Genomic DNA, 20,380 nt, shown 5'->3' on the forward strand with positions numbered 1-20,380 from the left:
GAGCCAAAATTCATATATAATGGGCAGAACTATGTATGAAGTATGATCCATATTTCCAAATAATTTGTCAAGAGGGTAAAGAATATAGTTGATACCTCTCAAGGAAATGATATTGACAACAGATATATTGCAACTGTCAATACCATGAAATGGCACATCTCATACAATATGAAAAAATAGCACAACTGTTGACCACAGAGAGAGCCAAAAGTCAGTTTCTCGATCTGTTGCAGATGATTGTATCCTAACATGGTACATACCCATCTACTTTCTTCAGTTACACCAACCTACTGATCTGTGGAGTTCAAGTTATATATCAACGATCCAGGTTAACACTAGACAGCAAGTGGGTTGGCATGTATAGTCACACGATTGAGCCTGATTTCTGCAAGAGGTCTATCCCCTGGTCCAGTTGGAGTCTGTGGAATCGCTTAAAAAATTTAGACTGTTACAATGACTTCTTGTCAGGTGTTCAAAAGAACAAAATCAAGACCATATTGTCAACACTATAAACTTACCTTCTCCATGATGTCAAGAATTTCAAAACCATGAATCACTTTGCCAAAGATGGTGTACAATCCATTTAGATGTGGCTGCTTTCCATACACTATGAAGAATTGGCTGCCATTTGTATTTGGCCCACTGTTTGCCATTGAAAGTACACCTCTGGCATTATGCTGAAGAGAGGATTAAAAAACATTAATACAACATATGGTCCATGCCAGTCTTCTTCAATTTTCCTTTGGTCTCGTTAATAGATATTAACCAATACTAAACTAAATACTATGAATTCCAGAAATAAAGTACATGATTCTCCTCCCCTGACAAAAAAAAAAAAAATAATACAGGATTCTCCCAAAACATTATGATCATCTATACTATCTATACTATACTATAATAAGACAACATGGGTATAATTTGTCGTCGTACAAAATTTTGGTTTAGTCATGTTGGGTTGGTGATTCACTCTATAATGCACGTACAGTTCTCATAGTCTTACATCTCTAAACAGTTTGATATACTACAAGATAAAAACTCCACCATTATTCTTTTAAATATAATTTATATTTGTTGAAAAACAAAAAAAGTAAATTTACTATCATTAATATATATTACTATTATATAATAATTATTAATAACAATCAAAAATATAAAAAAAATATTGCAAAAGCTCAATTTTAAAGTGAATATAACCGGTCTGTTAATATAATTTAATAAAATTTAAATTCATTAATACTAAAACACTAATAAAATGATGTTAAAATTTAAATTATATATAATAAATTTAAAATTATATAGCCGCCCGTGCTTTGCACGGGTTTAAGGCTAGTATTCTTTAAATTACATCATATATCTCAACATGCTGCAAAACCATCTACAACACTATATATAAGGCAATTGACCCACAAAATTTCTTTCAGCAATATTAGCATTGCAGTAATTTTGTGATTAACTATATCCAAAAAAAGAAGAAGATATTTTGCATACTTTCCACCAAGCTCATATTAATCTTTCAATCAAATAACAAAAGACATGACAGGAAGCAAATTAGGTGTTTCCATATGGCACTCAAAGGAGCGGTACAAATATTTAGCCTAAAGCTACAAAAATCATCCTTATACTTGTTCACGGTAATATTTGATATGTAATGCTCCTCAAAGAAATGTCACACAACACTCTCAGATATCAAAACATTAAATTCCAAAGCAAGTATTTTTCATAAAATTAACATATACCTTCAGGGACTCTCTTATTTCGTCGTTGAACTTTTTTCCCCATATACTGGTCCCGCCTTTGCCCGTACCTGTAGGATCTCCACCTTGAATCATGAAACCCTTAATATTTCTGTGAAATATTGTCCCATCATAGTAGCCGCTTGCACAGAGTGCCAAAAAGTTCTGCACCAAAACGATTAGGATAAGCATGTCATCTATGAAACAATTTATTTTATAACAGGAGACTCTGTTCACCTTGAGTCGAAGATAACATTTAGGATTAGGACTGAACTGAACAGTTCATCTACTTCCTTTAATTACTGCACTTCAGGAAATAGATTTACTCTATAGAAGCATTGTCATGTTATTCTTTTAACAAGCTACAGAATTATTTTTCCTCTGGTCTTTAGCAGGTCTATTACGCCAACAACTTTTTCTATATGCATTGACAAATAAGAAAAAAACTAACATATCATTAACAGAAACAACAAAAAAGTATGTAAATGACTGATCCTTCCCCACTACTCAACTTCATCCTTTTCCTCACTTCATTTTCTAGGTCTAGTCCGGCATCCAGGACTTCAAAGTTCAAGGCAAGATCAAAATATGCTAAATGCACGAATATACAATACTGTGATCTATCTGGTAGCAGAAAAAGACTTTATTCCCTATCTCTGTATCATCAATCTCATAACTTATAATATTGCAATTAACGCTATCAGGTATTACCCTCCATCGTATACACAAATTCCCATTCGATAACCGCACACTTATCAATATCCTCACAACTACATTCGTTCAATCTCAAGAAAAGGCCAAACAAATCGTCGAATACCAACACAACGTTACCCCGACTAAATCAAAAAAATAAAACCAATAACCACTTGAAATTTAACCATCGACTAAACATCAAATCCATCAATCATAAACCCATAAACTTAAAACCCCTAATTCAGTTACATAAAAATTATACAAGCACTATAAAAACATGTCAAGTATAGAAAGCGGTATAATAATTCGAGTTGAGGGTTTGTGGATGGTGATATGAGCAAACCTCAGAGGCTTTGGGGACCTCATCGCAAAAGATCTCGCATTTGATATCACCCAGATTGGTATGTAGTGTCACTGACTGTGAATTAAACAATACAAATAGCTTAGTTAGGTTTACAAAGCTTGCACACAAGATGTTTGATGGAATGACTAGGGGAATAGCATAGGCTTACCATTGCAAGATAGTGAAGTCAAATGTCAAGAAATTTTAGTTAGGCGCCTTAGATAGATACTGCCTCCGTCGGGTCAATTCTTTTTGAGGACGATCATCGTTTATATAGGTTCTTAAAATAGCAATCTTTTACGATATAAAACACTATTACACCCTTTGCATTCTTTCACTATCTCCGTTTTATAATAATAAAAACATTATTACACCCACTATTTTCTTATTAAAAATAAATGATTTCCACCACTTTACCCACTTTTCATCTATATTTACTCATTTTTTACTATTTTTTTTTGTCTCTGTGTTCAATCCAATGTATATTATTCATTGGGACGGAGTGAGTATGTTTTGTGTGTTCAATCCAATGTATATTATTCATTGGGACGGAGTGAGTATGTTTTGTCAACATATCAGCTCCAACCTTTGATACTCATACTTTCTCCATTTCAAATCTGTCTTTCCATTTAACTTTTTCAATCGAACGGATTAAATATTAACTAAAATTTATATAATATATATCAAAAAAATATTATCAAATATGATTATCAATAGTTAAAATTGTAGTTTAGTAAATAGTGCAGGATTTTGTGGGAAAAAAAAAATAGTACAGGATTTCAGCTTCTTAAAATACAAGAGTAAGTTGGAAAAATGGGCCCAGATTTCACAAAATCTAGAAGTAATGAGAGTTGAGGAAAATGATCCAAATACTAGTTATTAGCGCCAAATAATCTAGTGTTTTTAATGTAGAAAAAAAATGCTAGATATCGTGTATTGTTTTGTTATTTTAACCCAGCAAAATGCTACACGATGTATCATTATGTTCTTTTAAAACGCAAAATAGTTCCTCTCGAAGCCACCACAAAATAACAATTTTTGAGCACATGACTGTAAAGTAGTAAGAGTGGCATGCATAACTCGAATCGGTCTTATCAACAGTGTCTTTAAAGGGCTTCAGGATCTTATGAAATGCAACAAAATATTGCCCAACATGGTGTCCTTTTGGCTTTTACATACTTGACCTCAGTAGTCAAGAGTTCTAGCTCATGAATGAGTAATGTGTGTGATTGTGTGCTTTTTTCATTATTTGAATTTCGAGATATCAGTCTTCACGTGGTTGAGCATCAAGCAGAATTTATCATAGAGAGCTTACAATTTAACCTCACTCATCATATCGGAAACTTCTTCTTCTTCTTTTTCCGGTGATTATAATTTAGAGGTGAATATGATCTTTGTATTTGCTACCGAGGGAATTTATCAGACTTTGTACTAGTACAATGCCAAATTTGAGCTTATCTTATCCAATCTTAATTAACATGTCTTTCACGGTCAAAGCCTAGAGCAAATCACTGTTCCACATAACGTTATACACAAATCAACAAAACAGGCGCTGAAATTAGCTTTTAAAAATCAAGAAATGTAATTCACGCAAGAAACATAAGTTGACCCCAGACTGTCCATGTCCCCTAAAATATACACTGTTTTCCGCAAATTTGCTTAGTGCCCACTAAAACTACCTTCCTAGATCCGCCCCGACTAAAACTAAATTCTAGTTTCATTGTCTTACCACCAGGAATAATATACCTAAGAATCAGACAACAAAATTAAGAAAAGATGTCTGTAGTTGATATTGCCAGTGGACTGGTTCAAAAGGTTGTTTTACTTGCAACTGAAGAGGTTATTCAGGCTTGGAATCTTCACGATGACCTCGAGACACTCCGGAAAAGGTTGGAATCAATTGATGCTCTCTTGTCTGATGCTAATACTAGGAATCTGACCATGCCTGCTGTCCAAAACTGGTTCAACAAACTCGAAGCTCTCGCTAACGTTGCTGATGTTTTTATGGATGAACTTGCATACGAGGTTACTCGAAAAAAAAGTGGAAGATCATCACGCAGTAAGGAACTTCTTCATCCCTTCTAAAAATAGCATGTTATATCGTTTCAAGGTGGCTCATAAGATCAAGTCTATTCAAACATCTTTTGACAACATTTTTAAAGTGGCTGGAGATCTGGGACTTCAGCCCATAGCGCATTTAAGTTCCATTGCGCAACCAAGGGAGATTCGTAACACCCCACCTTTTGAAGATGAGGCAAAAATTGTAGGAAGAGATGATGATATATCATATTTAGTCCAGACAGTGTGCAAAAATCATGAACAGGATTTACAAGTCATTGCTGTGGTGGGAATGGGAGGTCAAGGCAAGACGACTCTGGCTCGTATGGTTTACAATAAGGATGATGTGATTAATAAGTTTCCTAAGAGGATGTGGGTGACTGTATCTGATGATTTTGATTTTATGAAAATTTTGAATCAAATGGTGGTATCTCTCACTTCAAGGCCTTCCACGTTGGAGAATATAGAAGGACTCATCAATTATCTTCAAAAGAAGCTAAAAGGGGTGAGGTTTTTACTCGTGCTAGATGATGTGTGGAATGAGAAACAGGGGGATTGGGACAACTTGAGGAATTCTTTGCTTGGAGTTGGTGCTGCGAGAGGAAGTAATATTTTAGTCACCACGCGTAAACAGGAGGTGGTAGATACCATGCGATGCTCAGTTTGTTATAGTGTGGAAAAGTTATCAATGGAATATAGCTGGGAATTGTTCAAGCAAAGAGCATTTTCTCATGAAGGAGTTTTAGAGACGGAGATATTTAAGACCTTGGGCAGAAGAATGGTTGAAAGGTGTGGCGGCCTGCCCTTGGCAATAAAAACACTAGGGAGTTTATTGCATTCAAAGAAGTCCGAACAAGAGTGGTTGCTGATAGACAACAGTGAAATATGGAAATCAAAAGGTGTACTCTCTTCCTTAAGGTTGTCGTATGATAATTTACCTTATCCTCTTTGAAACGATGTTTTGTATATTGCTCTATAATGCCAAAAGATTCTGACATTTATAAGGATGAATTGGTACAAATATGGATGGCACTAGGGTTCCTCTTTCCTCCTTTGGGAAGTAACATGCTGATGGAAGATTTTGGCAACGAGTACTTCAACATTTTATTGTGGAATTCATTGTTACAAGAAGTTGAAAGAGATGCATTTGGAAACATCAAACGTTGCAAGATGCATGATTTAGTACATGATCTTGCTCAAGATCTATCTAAACATCATTCTCTAACTGTGAAGGCCGGTCATGATCAATTCAACCATATATCCCAGGCTATGTACGTGAGGGTTGATGAAGGGGTTTTAGATATAAAACCACAGAAAAACTTTGAAAGAGTACAAATATTGTTTGCAGGCACCCGTATCCTTGCCGATGTGTTACCTTACCTCAAACGCTTGACTGTTCTGGTTTTGAACGCTGATGGAGTTACTAATAAGTTGCCAAGTTCATTGGGGAAGATGAAATATCTCAAACATCTGGATATCTCATGTTCCCGCTATAGGTTGCCTAGCTACATCACGGAGCTCTACAACTTGCAGACATTGAGAGTTTGGGATTTAGACGAGCTTCCTAAAAAGTTTTGCAACTTAATCAACTTGAGACATTTGTACATTGAGAATGCATATTCTCAAAGAAGATGTGTGTTTACTGGGATAGGGAGGTTAACCTGTATACAAACGCTGCCTCATTTTGTTGTGAGTAAAGATAAAATGTGCCTCGTTAGACAACTTGGAGGGCTCAAAAACCTTAGGGGTAAACTAGAGCTCTATGGCCTTGGAGACATAGATAACATGGAAGAAGCAAGTATGGCAAGTTTGCATACAAAGCCTAATATTGAGCGTTTAAAGTTAGTCTGGAGGAACAAGGAAGATGTGATGGAAAAAAGAGAATACAACGATGAGGATGTGATGGAAGGACTGAAACCTCACACAAATTTGTTAGAGCTGACGATCATCAATTTTATGGGGAGGAAGTTTGCATCATGGATTACAATGATGACGAACTTGGTGAAAGTCACATTGAGAAATTGCAAAAGATGTGAAGTCTTTCCGCAATTGGGTCACTTGCCTAAGCTGAGGGAGATGGATATAAATGGGATGGATGCACTCAGGGTCATTGGAAGCCATTTCTATGGAGGTCTTGGTAGAGGTAGTAGTGAGTTCAGTGAAAGTTGCACTACAATCTATCCATCATTGACAAGATTGATTCTGTGGGATTTGCCAAAGCTAGAAGAATGGCTAGAACCCTTAGTGAACACATACAATGAAGAGCAAGGTCCTGTTCAAGTATTTCCCAAACTTGAGGTATTGGAAATAGTGAGTTGTTCAAAGCTGAGAAGGATCCCGAAAAGTTGTTTTCTGTCCTTGAAGGAGTTGGAAATCAAAAATTTAGACAGCAGCAAGATACTAGAAACAATGAGCACAAAGCTTAGCTCTCTCACGAACTTACGACTCACAAATATCAGCGACGGAGATGGAGGATGCTCTTCTTCTAAATCAAACATGGACTCAGTATTGGAGGAGCTCTTGAAAAACAGTTCCCTGACTCTGACAAATTTGAAACTAGATCACTGTCAGGGCTTGACATGCCTGACTTTTAGCCTTTTTGTTGCTCTTGACACATTAAAAGTTGTTGATTGCCCTAATCTCACTAGTATTAACGTAATTAAAGAGTTAAGCGCTTTGAACCACCTTATATCTGAGTGTCCTAACTTGAAGGAAGGGAATTGGATGAATTCATTGTATTCCAACTATAAATTGGTAAAGTACATCTAACTAGTCCTTCTACTTTTTGATTTTACATTGTTGATTTTCTTTACCTATTTGAATTCATTTGTTGAATCAGGTATGAATATAAGGGTAATGCAGGAGGAGCTTGGAGCCTGGGAAAGAGAGGTTCATGCAAACACATTCGACAAACAGATTCCGTAAATTCAGGCAATTATACAATTAGAAGTTTATAATGGTCCTCATCTAACTACTATTACGATGGTTGAAGCCTAAAGTAGTCTAAAAGATCTTATGATTGCCCCTCTCTCCCAGAATCTGCCCAAAATGTCAGTTCCACACTCGTGACATTAAAATTAAGCCCCTTCTCGTCGGAGTTATTCTCCTCTTCTGTAACTTGTTTTCCTAAGCTAATCTATCTGTAATATCTTAGTTGCAATGTATGAAATACCTGAAAGAACAGTGTCTTGTTAGTGACATGCAAATTTTCTAATTTTTACAGTTCTTGATGGCTAAAATAGTGTCATTGTCAGTCATACATTCATCTGAAATATTCAGCCTATTGTCACTCTTGTCATACTCTTCAGTTTCTATACATAAATTTTACCCGAAATACCGTGACGAAAATGTATTTACAAAAACCAGAGAGATTTGCAGATCTTGTTGTAAAAACTACCGAAGAACTACTAAAATGTAGAGCGTGCACATGAAAAATACAAGATTAAGCAATCCTCCGATGTGGACGCAAATTACTATATCTATGAGTTGACGAAGACTTCAGTAAGTTCTTGAAACCACAAGCTCATGTCTCCATTACAACTTATAAAGTTGCCAAGTTGATAGTACTCTACTTTTGTTTTGGTTGACTAATATGTTGCAGATAATTGCTTTCACATGCTTGAAAATTAGCAAATAAAAATGGTGACAAAATATATAGACTGTACAAATTATACAATTTTAATTCCTAAGTATCGTGAATCTTAACTAACATAGGTGTTAGACTTAATCAGTGATTTTAAAGTATCAAAATAGATCTCCACATATACCAGACCCACAAGATAAGAAAATACCAGTTAGCAAAAAGAAAAATAAGAAGAAAATACCTGCAGAAGATGGCTGATCCAATTGGAGCTGATCTTGCTAGTGGACTGCTTATAAAGCTTGTTTCACTTGTAACTGAAGAAGTTATTCAGGCTTGGAATATCCATCAACAACTCCAGACAATGCGCGGAAGGCTGGAATCAATTGACGCTCTCTTGTCTGATGCTGCTACCAAGAAACTAACCATGTCTGCTGTCCAAAACTGGTTCAACAAACTCGAAGCAGTGGCTCATGTAGCTGATGCTCTTATGGATGAACTTGTATACGAAGCTACTCGAAGAAAAGTGGAGGATGGTCATAAGGTAAGAGACTTCTTTATTCCTTCTAAAAACACCTTATTATATCGTTTCAAGGTGGCTCACAAGATCAACTCTATTCATGCTTCTTTTGACAAACTTTTCAAATGGGCTGGAGATCTTGGTCTTCAGCCTGTAGCACATGTAGTTTCAGTTGTGCAACCGAGAGAGATTCGAAACACCCCACCCTTTGAAGAGGAGTCTGAAATATTTGGAAGAGATGATGATGTATCATATTTAGTCCAAACATTGTGCAAAAATCATCATGAACATGATTTACCAGTTATTGCTATTGTCGGTATGGGAGGTCAAGGAAAAACAACTCTTGCTCGTATGGTTTACAATAGGGAGGAAGTAATAAAAATGTTTCCTAAGAGGATGTGGGTTACTGTGTCACATGATTTTGATTTCATGAGGATTTTAAACGAAATGGTCGAATCACTCACTTCAGCCACTTCAGTGTTGAAAAATACTCAAGGAGTGATCTATGCGCTTCAAAAAAATGTTAAGGATGAAAGGTTTTTACTCGTGCTAGATGATGTCTGGAATGAGGAATCAGGGGAGTGGGAGAAGTTGCGAAATTCTTTGCTTGGAGTTGGTGGTGCAAGAGGCAGCACTATTTTGGTGACAACTCGTAAACAAGAAGTCATTAATACCATGAAATATTGTGTTCCTTATCCAGTGAAAAAACTATCAGAGCAAGATAGTTGGGCATTGTTCAAGCAACGAGCATATTCACCCAGAAGAGATTCAGAGAATGAAACATTTGCAGGCTTGGGGAGAAGCATGGTTGAAAGGTGTGGTGGCCTACCTCTGGCAATAAAAGCACTTGGCGGTTTGTTGCATTCAAAGAAGTCTAAGCAGGAATGGCAGTTAATCAAAGATAGTGAAATGTGGAAATCAAAAGATGTATTGCCTTCCTTAAGACTGTCATATGATAATTTACCTTATTCAGGCCTGAAACGATGTTTTGCTTATTTTTCTATTTTTCCAAAGGATTCTGTCATCTACAAAGATGAACTAGTACATACATGGATGGCATTAGGATTCCTTTCACCTCATGATGACAGGAAGGCGCTAGCAGAAGACATTGGCAACGAATACTTTAGCATCTTGTTGTGGAATTCTTTGCTACAAGATGTGGAAAGAGATGAATACGGCAACATCACCTGTTGCAAGATGCATGATCTGGTGCATGATCTTGCATTAGATGTGTCAAGTAGTTACTCTGCTACTGCAATGCCAAGTCATGATTTTAATCAGCTATCGAAGGCAAAATATGTAAGACTGAAAGGTTTTAAGGATGTAAAAGCACAAAAAGTTGAGGCATACATAGATTTAGTACAAGCACTGTATGCAGATTGTACTGTATTTGGTCTGATGTTACTCAATCTTAAACACTTGAGAGTACTGGTGATTAGTTCTAGTATACTTCTTGAAGAATTACCAAAGTCTATCGGGACTTTAAAGAACCTTAAATATCTTGATATCCCAAGTTCTCTCAGCTTGCCAAATAACATCACAAGACTCTACAACTTGCAGACTCTGAGAGTTGGGCCTCTACAGGAGCTTCCAAAAAGGTTTTGTAACTTAATTAACTTGAGACACTTTGTTATTAAGAGAAACTATGTGAACAACAATCCTAGAACAAGGTGCATGTTTATTGGTATAGAGAGGTTAATTAGTCTGCAAACTTTGCCTCATTTTGTTGTAAGCAGAGATAATAATTGTCTTGTTGAGCATTTGGGAGGGCTGGAAAATATTAGAGGTACACTGGAGCTTTATGGCCTTGGTGACATAAAAAGTATTGAAGAAGCCGCCAAGGCATGTTTGGGTACAAAGTCTAATATTGAGCGGCTGAAGTTAGTCTGGAGCAACAACGAAAATGAAATGGAAGAAGTAGAATACAACGACGAGGATGTGATGGAAGGATTGACACCTCACCCAAATCTGAAAGAACTGACAATTCTTGATTTTAAGGGGAAGAACATTGCATCATGGATTGCAATGATGACAAACTTAGTTAGAATCACACTGAGTGATTGTAACAGATGTGAAGAATTTCCACCACTCGGCCACCTTCCTAAATTGAGGGAAATGGAGATATGTAGGATGAGAGATGTCAGGGTTATCAAGAGTGACTTTCATGGAGATGTTTACAGTGGCAGTAGTGAGTTCAGTAACAGTGGGCCAGCAAAATTGGTCACAACACTGTATCCATCACTAACAAAACTGAGTTTGTGCGATTTGCCAAAGCTTGAAGAATGGCTAGAACCAATTATGAGTACAGGCCTTAAAGACCTAAGTGCTTTAGTAGTATTTCCTAAACTCGAGGTCTTGGAAATCATGAGTTGTTCAGAGTTGAGAAGGATCCCGAGTAGTAGTCTCCCATCCTTAAAGAAGTTAAAAATTAGACACAACAGCATGATACTAGAAACGCTGAGCAATAAGGTTAGCTCTCTCACAGAGCTACGACTTAATGATATTAGTAACAGAGACGGAGCCTCATCTTCTTCTCAAAATATCAATGCTCTAATGGACAAGCTATTGAAACAAAATTCCAAGTCTTTGACACTTTTAAACCTTAATGACTGTCCGGGCTTGACACGTCTAACACTAGGTGTGGCTATGCAGGGATTGAGAGTGGTTAATTGTCATGATCTAACTAGTATTAATGTATTTGAGGACTCAGTTGGCTTGAAATATCTGATGATTGGAAGTTGTCCCTCTCTTTTAGAGTGGACATTTGTTCAGAGCATGAGGTCCACACTTGTAAGATTGTCATTAAGTCGGTTCTCAGAGGAATCAGATGAGTTTCCATGGCCTGCTTTCTCTTCTTCTCCGATCTCTTTTCCTAATCTATCCAAGCTAGCACTGATTGGGAGAGAAAAGGTAGAGTCAATAATACCCGAAGGAAAACTTGATGATCGTCTCTCCTCGGCCTTCCCTTACTTGACTCATCTAAACATACGTGATTTTGAAGGATTGAGAGCTCTTCCAGAATCAATAGCAAGACTACCATCTCTTGAGGGCTTACATATTTGGAATTGCAAGAATTTGAGGAGTTTGCCAACATTTAGTGAGTCACATACCCTTAAATTCCTGGAGATCAATGGGTGTCCTGTTCTGAAAGAAAGATGTACTAAGGGGAGTGGGACAGAATGGTTCAAGATTCAACATATTCCGGATATTATATGGTAAAATACCACTCTATTAGCTACCAGCAACTTATCTGTGTGCTTTTTTTTGTTACTTATTTGACTGATATACCATGGTTTTCTTCCTGAATTAGGGACGGAACCAGGTGGCTGTGAACATTTTGCTCCCTTCATTTCTGCTTGCTGATCAAAGATAATGGCAGAGACCGTGTTATCATTCAACATGTCCTACCTAAAGATTTTGTTAACTCTTGTAGTATGTTTTGTTAATTTTTTTCAATCACCCGCATACTTTTTAAGGTGAATATAAACTCTACTTTCATAATTTACTTATAAGTTTTTATTTTTCTTTTAAAGTTTAAATATTGAATTTTTCACAGGACTTTGATAAGTATGGACTTCTTGGTTTCCATTCATTGGCTCTATTTTTTACCGGACTTTTGAACTAGGAAAACAAATTAATGACTCTAAGCAATATCTAAATAAATACCTACACTCTTTTTTTTAGCACGAGCACAATTGGATAACTCAGTAGTTAACGGCTTATCCTCCGCCCATGTCCTGGGTTCCACTCAGGATTATCTCGAGAATATCTTAGAACATATACTAATGCTATAAGCCATATTAGTCAAAAAAAAAATAAAAAAAATACCTACAGTCTTTTCAGAAAAAATAAATAAATACCTACACACAATTTCCAACCATAATCACCTCCTTAATTATGTTATTTTGGTTTTATTTCGATTGAACATGAAAATGTAATATCCTTGAACATGAAAATGTAATATTCAACCACCACATACCCAAAACAATTAGAGCAATGATCAGCTCTCTCAAGTATATATTATGAATAAATATCTGCCATCGGTGTTCAATGAATATGGAGTTACTCATCTACATTCATGGAGATGTAGCGCATAAGTAATAAGAATACCTCCAAAAAAAAATTCACATAACTTTCTAGGATCTGTTATGTAGCACATATAATAAAATAAATAAAAACTGTACAACATCAAAGTCTAACAGTGTTGTGCAGATTCTGTCACCCTGTTTGGCTAGGCTATCCTGCCATTGACAAACTAAGCCTCTGTTACTTTTAACCAATCTAGAATTGTGATCACTACTTATCAACTCCAGACTTCTATCCCACAATATAGTTATTCAATATATAATTCATAGGAAAAACATAACTAAGATTATGAGAATTTTGTAGCAGACAAAATGTCACACAAGTGACATATATTAAATTATCTTTTATTTACGTTGATGTTAAAGTATCAGACATATACAATCTCAATTTCTAAGACATACATACAATCTCAACCGAGACAAAAGATTACAACCGATGAATGGGGTACCTATATTTAGTTCTTTGGTAACCTAATAGACAACAATGCACTATACTATCTATAAAGTTTCCCTCTATCTCCTGGTGGGAAACATATATTTAACACTCACACACAGCAGCTATATGCCAATTGATGATAACTTTTAATATTGAAGGCACAAAAGTAATTTGTATGTTGTATTCATTAAAAAGGCTTCTTTCAAAAATTGCCTCTGCCAGATGAATGGTTATGGCAACAAAAAAATGATCACTTTATAAGGGGGCTAAGTCCGTCACCTTCCCAACCAAGTTTGAGCATTTGATCTACAACCTTCAAGCTCAACTGCAAGTAAGAAAAAAAAATATTAGAAATCACGTACTACTTGAACATTATAAAAAATAAGTAGTGTCAACTACATGCCATACAATGTATGCAAGCACAGAACTGGAGAAACATAGAACTGAAACTGCAAATCTGGGGGTACAACAAAACCAGTATGCAGAACTATATCACTAAATTGTATACACAAAAATTATGTGTCCCTCTCAAAGGACTCAAGGAAAAATTTGATTAAAAGGAATGCATTTAAAAATTTATATTAACTATTGCACATTATGATAAGTATGGGACCAAAAACTACAGCATGGGATCCAAAAGTTATGGGCAACCGAACAAAACACAAGCTTCATACATGGTTTTTATAGTAGAACAGAGTTGGAAGAAAGTAATCTCATTTGTCATCCCATAAAGTGTAAAAAATTGTTGAAACTTTAAATTCTTCAGTAATATTACTTCTTTCTCAAGGAATTGATACAGGGCATGCCCTTTATTGCATTTTCCTGTTTCTAGTTGGATTTTTGTACGAGTTAGAATTTGTTCCTCTATGCTTGACACTCTAGTATACAGTGCTTGATGATGTATTTTCTTATTGATTTAATATAATTACTATTTAGCATTTAAAAAATATGAATCACAAAATATGCCATGAAGCTGGGAATGGGCAAAGTGACCAAGTTAGCTGCTCAACAGTCTAAGTGGGACTTGCAGAGCTATGCAGTTCGACTACAAGAGAAGACTGGTTATGCTTCACAGTCAAACCTACATGACATGGCATACCTTTCAAGTGGCTAAACGATTATAATGTCAGATTCTAACATTTATATTTTATACTTAATAATTAATATTACAAGCTTAAAAACTGCAGGTTTCCCACTTCAACTTGGAGAATAACAATCATGCCAACTGAGCTTGAAGTTAATTTATATATTTCTCAACCTTGTTTATTCATTCCATCTAATCAAAACAAAACTTTTTCCGGAATTTGATAAACATAACTGAAATGCTCTTTTATGCTTTGTCAATTGTTGATCCACTACGCAAGTGAACATTTAGCCAGGTCGGTAGCTGATTTGAGTATTTAAACTACCATATTGGTATTAACTACTATGAGACTCTAAATTAAAGCAGTTGCAAACTTGCAATGGTTAAAGGGAAATTATGCACCAACACCAATGATAGAACAGACAATGGAGAACTAGATTAAACTCACCGCAGGATCAGTAAAGATTATTAAATCTCTAGTCGCAGTAGACACTAAAAGATTCGTATTATCCATGTTAAGGGCCAGAGCTGTCACATTTTGCCCTTCCTTCAGTTGCAATGTATGAAATACCTGAAAGAACAACTGCTTGTTAGTGACATGCACAAGAGTCATAGAAAGTCCTGCATCAATGTGGAGCTGCAGGACAGAAAATTTAATCTTTTATTGAACATCATACCTTTAGAGTATGCAGATCAAAGAAGCAAATACAAGGTGTCAAAAAATTCAACCTATTTTCACTGTTTCCATACTCTTTATCTTCTACACATGTATTTAGTCCGACTACAGCACTCCGTCCATCAGCCGAAACAACCATGGAAGTAATATTTGAGGACCAAGGCAGTTGTGCCTTGGCAATCGGAGTCCCATTAAGGGTAAAGGTGCTAAGAGTACGGAATGGTTCATCCCAAGCTATAACAGTGCCATAAGACGAGAGGCAGACCAAATTGGCCTTTACACCAACCAGTCTTCTGATCAAGCGGCCTCTTCTTAGTGAATGCACCAAAACATCAGATGAGTTGGAGCAAGAAACAACAATACCAAGTTCCGAACTGACAGAGCAACAGAGTATTTCACCGAGATGGCCTCGAAGGACATGTACTGGTCCTTCAAAACGTCTCCTCCTGCTTCTATCTGATGTAGGGTTGCCACTTGCTGAAGTTGGATCCACTGAACCAGTAGAAACTTCTGACAGGCTGCTTGAGTGAGGAGCTGATGTGCGATGTATCCTCCAAAGTAGTACAGTAGCATCACGGGAACCCGTCACAAGATAACTACTATCAGGTGATAAACTTAGGCAAGTAACTGGAGCACAATGCCCTCTTGCTATTTCCAATGTTTTTGCTCCATCTGGTGATACGAGCCTCACACTGTTATCCACATGCCCGCCTGGTCAGAGATTAGTACTTCAGTCCAAGAGTAAGCTTAAAGCAAGAGAAAACTACAAATAAATAATACAATGACCAATTTTTCCAATCATCAAGGTTAAATATATTGCTCAAGGGTCTGCATCACGGTACTGTTTTAAATTTCCCATGCATTATGTTTCAAACGATCAAATTTGATCCACCTTTTCAGAACAGGTTGCCACTTGAAACTTTGCTTGTGAGTATATCATAATTCAGCGTAACTGCAATTACATTGTAAAACAGATTTATTTGGAAAACCTTGGACTACTAGGTGAACATTCTGATTACTGTCCTCTTTTATTTAAGTACTTAATCTAACAGAAGTAGATATACAATAGAAGCCAAATTTAGATGCATAATCTCGTGTTAAGCAAACTATGTTCTGGTCAGACAGAAATTGTATATAATTAGCACAAACAAATTTGTATTAAATTCTGGTAATTCTAGAGAAAGAATAAAGACCAATATACTATTATCCACCTAGCTCAAAAACAGTGCTTAACCCAAGAATGTAATATAGCCTTCTGAAGCTTCTATAGAGTAATATAAACAAGTTCTAATATATTTCTAAAGCCACAATACTTTTTCTCAAAGTCTTGGACCTGTACTTTATGTAATAGTATAATTTGCATTCAACAGGATGAATCTAAATTTTTTTCAGTATTAAAGGAAAAGATTCAATGAATAAAACAGATGAGTACAAGTTCGAGAGCATGTTTCAGGGTTTTGCAACTTTGCAAATTCAATATCCAGATTCCAAGCAACAGGAGGAAATAGAAAATAATGAGAATTATATTTATTGTTCTGTAACACAGAGTCACAGATGTATGATAACAACCTATATGATGTCTGCATATATAAGGTTTAGAATTTAAACATTTTGATGAGAACATTACAAAAAAAATAAACCACCAAGACTATATAATTCATTTGTTTGCAGGTTAAAATAGTATATTCAGCAAAACAGATTAGTCGGATAGTTTATGCATGTTAAGTCAGAGAGTAAACTTGCTCTACCAGAGTGACCAGACTACATGCATCATGCCTTCAATTAATAGCTCATAACTTCACCATGTTGCATCTAGCATGAATTCATGTCAAAGATACTATATAATGTTTTTCAAGTTTTACCAGTGATAATTTCTCTGTCACATGTAATGGCAACTACAGCTGAGCTTCTAAATCCAGAAGTAGCAAACGCACGTGCTTGGGGAAAGTTCCAATCATCAGAACCATAGCTCGGCGATTTCTTGAACATGCTCATAAATGTTGCAGTAGAATTGTTCGCACTTGACTTTCCATGTTGAAAAAGAAATGGTGCACCCTGACCATCAGGGGTGTTCGGCTGCCACTTGTGTTGTGCTATGTGTGCTGCTGGAGCATTAGTATCAACTACTACTAGATAATCAGAGGATGCAAATAAACTAGCCGCAGGTAGATTGCAGCGTTCTGGAGAAGGAACAACATATGGCTTTATTTCTGTGGGGTTCCGAAAGATGGTCTACATTCAAAATCCACCAAAAAAAAAAAACTAACTTAGATCATGTCTCTCACTAATTACCATATTTCCATGATCTAGTAACATGATTAAAGAATATGAAATAAAAAAATATAAGTGTTAAGAACATATCCCACTAAAGAATTGGCAAGAAACTTAAATAGAACTGCAGATTAGCTATCAATCATTCATAACCAAACCAAACATATCCAGCTTTTCGGTTTCGGTTATAGAACGCATAATATTTTTTTTTGCGAATTGTATTTGAAATACAGATAATGTCAAAAAAAGTAGATCATGCGTTTATTAAGTTCCCAGTTTTATTATCAAAAACTTATGCACATAATAAGCACATCTATGATATTTATATTTTCGCTCAAGTATGAGCCGGGCTTCAATAAGGTGTACACCTCGCCTTATCACCTAGACTCCAAGAAGGTCTTGCGCCTCATGAACAAGTTTCACACAGAAATGACAAATTTAGAAATATGGAGTTTCATTAATTTGTTATATGAGCAAGTCAATTCGATAAAATATGAATGTGATTATTAGTTTATAGATATTGTACAATGCAATAATTTCTGGATGCATTTTATGCTTATATCCACTATCAGATAAGAATTACGGATGACGACACATACACCTCAATAGAGGAAGCTTAACAAACAGGCCAAAGAAAGAAAAGAACACATTTAGAAAGTGAAAATATGCTCCCAGTCCAACACAATTAGTTAAGATATACCTGTAGATGGAGGACATCTGCTAGTGGCATCTTCTTCAGGTGAGGGATGTTTAAAAGCTGCGACGGGGTCTGTCCAAAGTAAGCAATTTGATCTTGTGTAGCACGCTGTTGTACCTGTTGAAAAACAAATTCTATATATTGCTACAATGTCTGATAATATATAAAACCAGAATGAAAAAAGAATGGAGAGACTTACAGGATCTAGAATTTTGTCTATGTCCACAGTGCCCTCATAGGTAATGTAGAAGAAAACATTATTTGCTAATACAGCCTCTTTTCCACGTTGCTTATATCTATAACAATTTAAAACAAAATATGATATAACCAGTTCTCAAAATATATGTTGGCGAACTCCTTATGGTTCCAGAATTAACAGCATAAACTTAAGAAAATCATGACCCATTGACCTAGAAGTGGTGCAAATTCAAGATTGAAGCTGATAGACACAATAGCTTACCCAAATATAAGATCAATCCACTCATGCAAATGTGCTGATACATGCTCACTTTCAAGAGCCTCTTGATGCTTATGAATGAAATCAACAGCATTTTCTGCCCAGGCAGGAAGTCTAACAGAATCTGAAAAATATAAAAAAGAAACTTTATTTGTGTTGGTCCTTTCGTAAGCAGTACAGAAATAGAAGAATTTATGCCTACCAAGCTTTTCTCCCAGTTGTGTTGTACCAAAGTCGATTGAGTTAGTATTTGTCAATATTTCTGGAAGGTAAAATAGCTCAGGCACCTATGATATAGAAATAAGAGTTAATGATCATGTTCAAGCATAAGAAAAGAGGAAGAACTGCCAATTAAGATTCTGTATATAAACACGTTAATTAGCTAAATGGCCTAGTATGCATAGATAAATGTATGTGTGAATTCATGAAAAACTAACAAGATGATACAGATTTGGTCAAGAAAAAAATATCCACACATAAATATAGAGTATGGACTAGATACAAGTATACAATAGAAGACTTTGGGATGCTGTTTCAGTACATTTTCAAGAGGCAACATAAACCAAAGACAAAAATTAATATACAATAGTGTAATTTGGTGAGGCACTACATATACTTGTGCCATTACAACTTAAAAGCAAGACAATGACATCCATTACAAGCCTAAACAATCTCATTATTTCTAATTATCCTTTTCTGGAAAGTTCAATCAAATAATTACCAATTCCTTCACATCACTCATGTCCTCGAGAACTCCATTCCAGGTTGCAGAGATATCAGAAAACATTCTGTCAGCATGATCAAACTTTCCACCTTGTAGTTGTATTGCTAGAGTGGTAAAAGGTTCCACTCTAGTAAGATAGTATAAAACCTGCCAAATGGAAAATTTTGAAAGATAACCACAGTGACATTAAATTGTACACGCATGCATATATGCACACATCAAATGAAAAACTGAAGATAAGGCAATCAACAATTAAATAGAAGGAATATTGTATCCATTTATCATGACCTGTTAGTATATTGAATAAAGCAAGTAGTAACATGTTACAATACAGTTTACCGACCGATCTGCACGAGTCCACTAACCTTCAATATTTTACATGATGTAACTTGTGCAAACTGTTCTGACATTAATATACACAGTTGACTACTACCTAATTTATGTAATTTAACAACCACATGTGTACAAACTAAAACAGCTAGCAGCCTAGCACTCACAAATCGACCAGCTGTCTGGTTGTCAAAGATGTGGTTCATAATGTAATGTCAATTTTCGCTTGGGGACTAATCGGAGCACAACCATTGCAAATTTGTAATATCCCCCCACCAACTAGATTAGTAATATTGGATAGCTTTACAAGCACAAATCTACAACCAAACTTTTATCTGGTAAGCACTTTTGCATTTGATCTCCTTGTCGAGCATTGTCAGACGATTATGCATGCTTTGGGTGAGTTAATCTGGGCTTCAGGTTAAGGTATAACCCCAAAACAAAAACGAAATAAAGCAGTTGGTAAACTGGATCAGCCAGATAGTCTAATTATTAGGGTAGGTAGTGGCCCTAATGTTGTACTCTGCAAGTCTGTAAGGCAACTATAAGAGGGAAAAAAGACAGGGTACAGTGCCGCACGCAGGTATCCAAATTTTACATCTACTAACTCATCCCTTTCGACCCATCAAAAACATGATTGTTTGATCTAGTTTAAGCACCACTATAAATTCTTCCAGAAAAGTAGTTCACACC

General features: G+C 35.9%; 4 protein-coding genes across 6 annotated transcripts in view; 2 read left to right on the forward strand and 2 right to left on the reverse strand.

Moving 5' to 3' along the window:
- Nucleotides 1-88: 88 nt before the first annotated feature.
- LOC108194263 (peptidyl-prolyl cis-trans isomerase CYP18-1) lies at nt 89-3,074 on the reverse strand. The gene is made up of 5 exons (XM_017361213.2): nt 2,939-3,074; nt 2,770-2,844; nt 1,737-1,898; nt 519-677; nt 89-419 (listed from the first exon to the last, which is right to left on the reverse strand). The coding sequence occupies exons 1-5, from the start codon at nt 2,939-2,941 to the stop codon at nt 336-338; spliced, it is 483 nt and encodes a 160-aa protein (XP_017216702.1). The 5' UTR covers nt 2,942-3,074; the 3' UTR covers nt 89-335.
- Nucleotides 3,075-4,400: 1,326 nt separating this feature from the next.
- LOC108194859 (putative disease resistance protein RGA4) lies at nt 4,401-8,226 on the forward strand. 2 transcript variants are annotated; one of them, XR_010285744.1, is made up of 2 exons: nt 4,401-7,581; nt 7,667-8,224. XR_010285744.1 is itself a non-coding variant. In XM_017361797.2 (2 exons), exons 1-2 carry the CDS (start codon nt 5,806-5,808, stop codon nt 7,670-7,672), a joined length of 1,782 nt encoding a protein of 593 aa, XP_017217286.2. In that variant the 5' UTR covers nt 5,776-5,805; the 3' UTR covers nt 7,673-8,226. The 2 variants fall into 2 exon arrangements, 1 of the variants encoding a protein (XP_017217286.2); XM_017361797.2 differs by having other exon boundaries at nt 5,776-7,581; nt 7,667-8,226.
- A 292-nt stretch (nt 8,227-8,518) lies between these two features.
- On the forward strand, nt 8,519-12,485 carry LOC108193437 (putative disease resistance protein RGA4). The gene is made up of 2 exons (XM_017360087.2): nt 8,519-12,142; nt 12,238-12,485. Exons 1-2 carry the CDS (start codon nt 8,661-8,663, stop codon nt 12,257-12,259), a joined length of 3,504 nt encoding a protein of 1,167 aa, XP_017215576.1. The 5' UTR covers nt 8,519-8,660; the 3' UTR covers nt 12,260-12,485.
- Nucleotides 12,486-13,341: 856 nt separating this feature from the next.
- LOC108195762 (BEACH domain-containing protein C2) overlaps nt 13,342-20,380 on the reverse strand; it is a 36,603-nt gene continuing 29,564 nt past the window's right edge. For both annotated transcript variants that reach the window (XM_017362711.2, XM_064081772.1), the window contains 9 exons: nt 19,355-19,504; nt 18,836-18,920; nt 18,637-18,757; nt 18,376-18,472; nt 18,180-18,293; nt 17,071-17,440; nt 15,210-15,919; nt 14,981-15,103; nt 13,342-13,773 (listed from right to left, as the gene is read on the reverse strand). In XM_017362711.2, the coding sequence (XP_017218200.1) occupies nt 13,699-13,773; nt 14,981-15,103; nt 15,210-15,919; nt 17,071-17,440; nt 18,180-18,293; nt 18,376-18,472; nt 18,637-18,757; nt 18,836-18,920; nt 19,355-19,504 (1,845 nt within the window). In that variant the 3' untranslated portion in view covers nt 13,342-13,698. The remainder of the gene's footprint in view (nt 13,774-14,980; nt 15,104-15,209; nt 15,920-17,070; nt 17,441-18,179; nt 18,294-18,375; nt 18,473-18,636; nt 18,758-18,835; nt 18,921-19,354; nt 19,505-20,380) is intronic.

The sequence above is a fragment of the Daucus carota genome, chromosome 7 (genome assembly GCF_001625215.2).
Source record: "Daucus carota subsp. sativus chromosome 7, DH1 v3.0, whole genome shotgun sequence".
Classification (NCBI taxonomy): Eukaryota; Viridiplantae; Streptophyta; class Magnoliopsida; order Apiales; family Apiaceae; genus Daucus; species Daucus carota.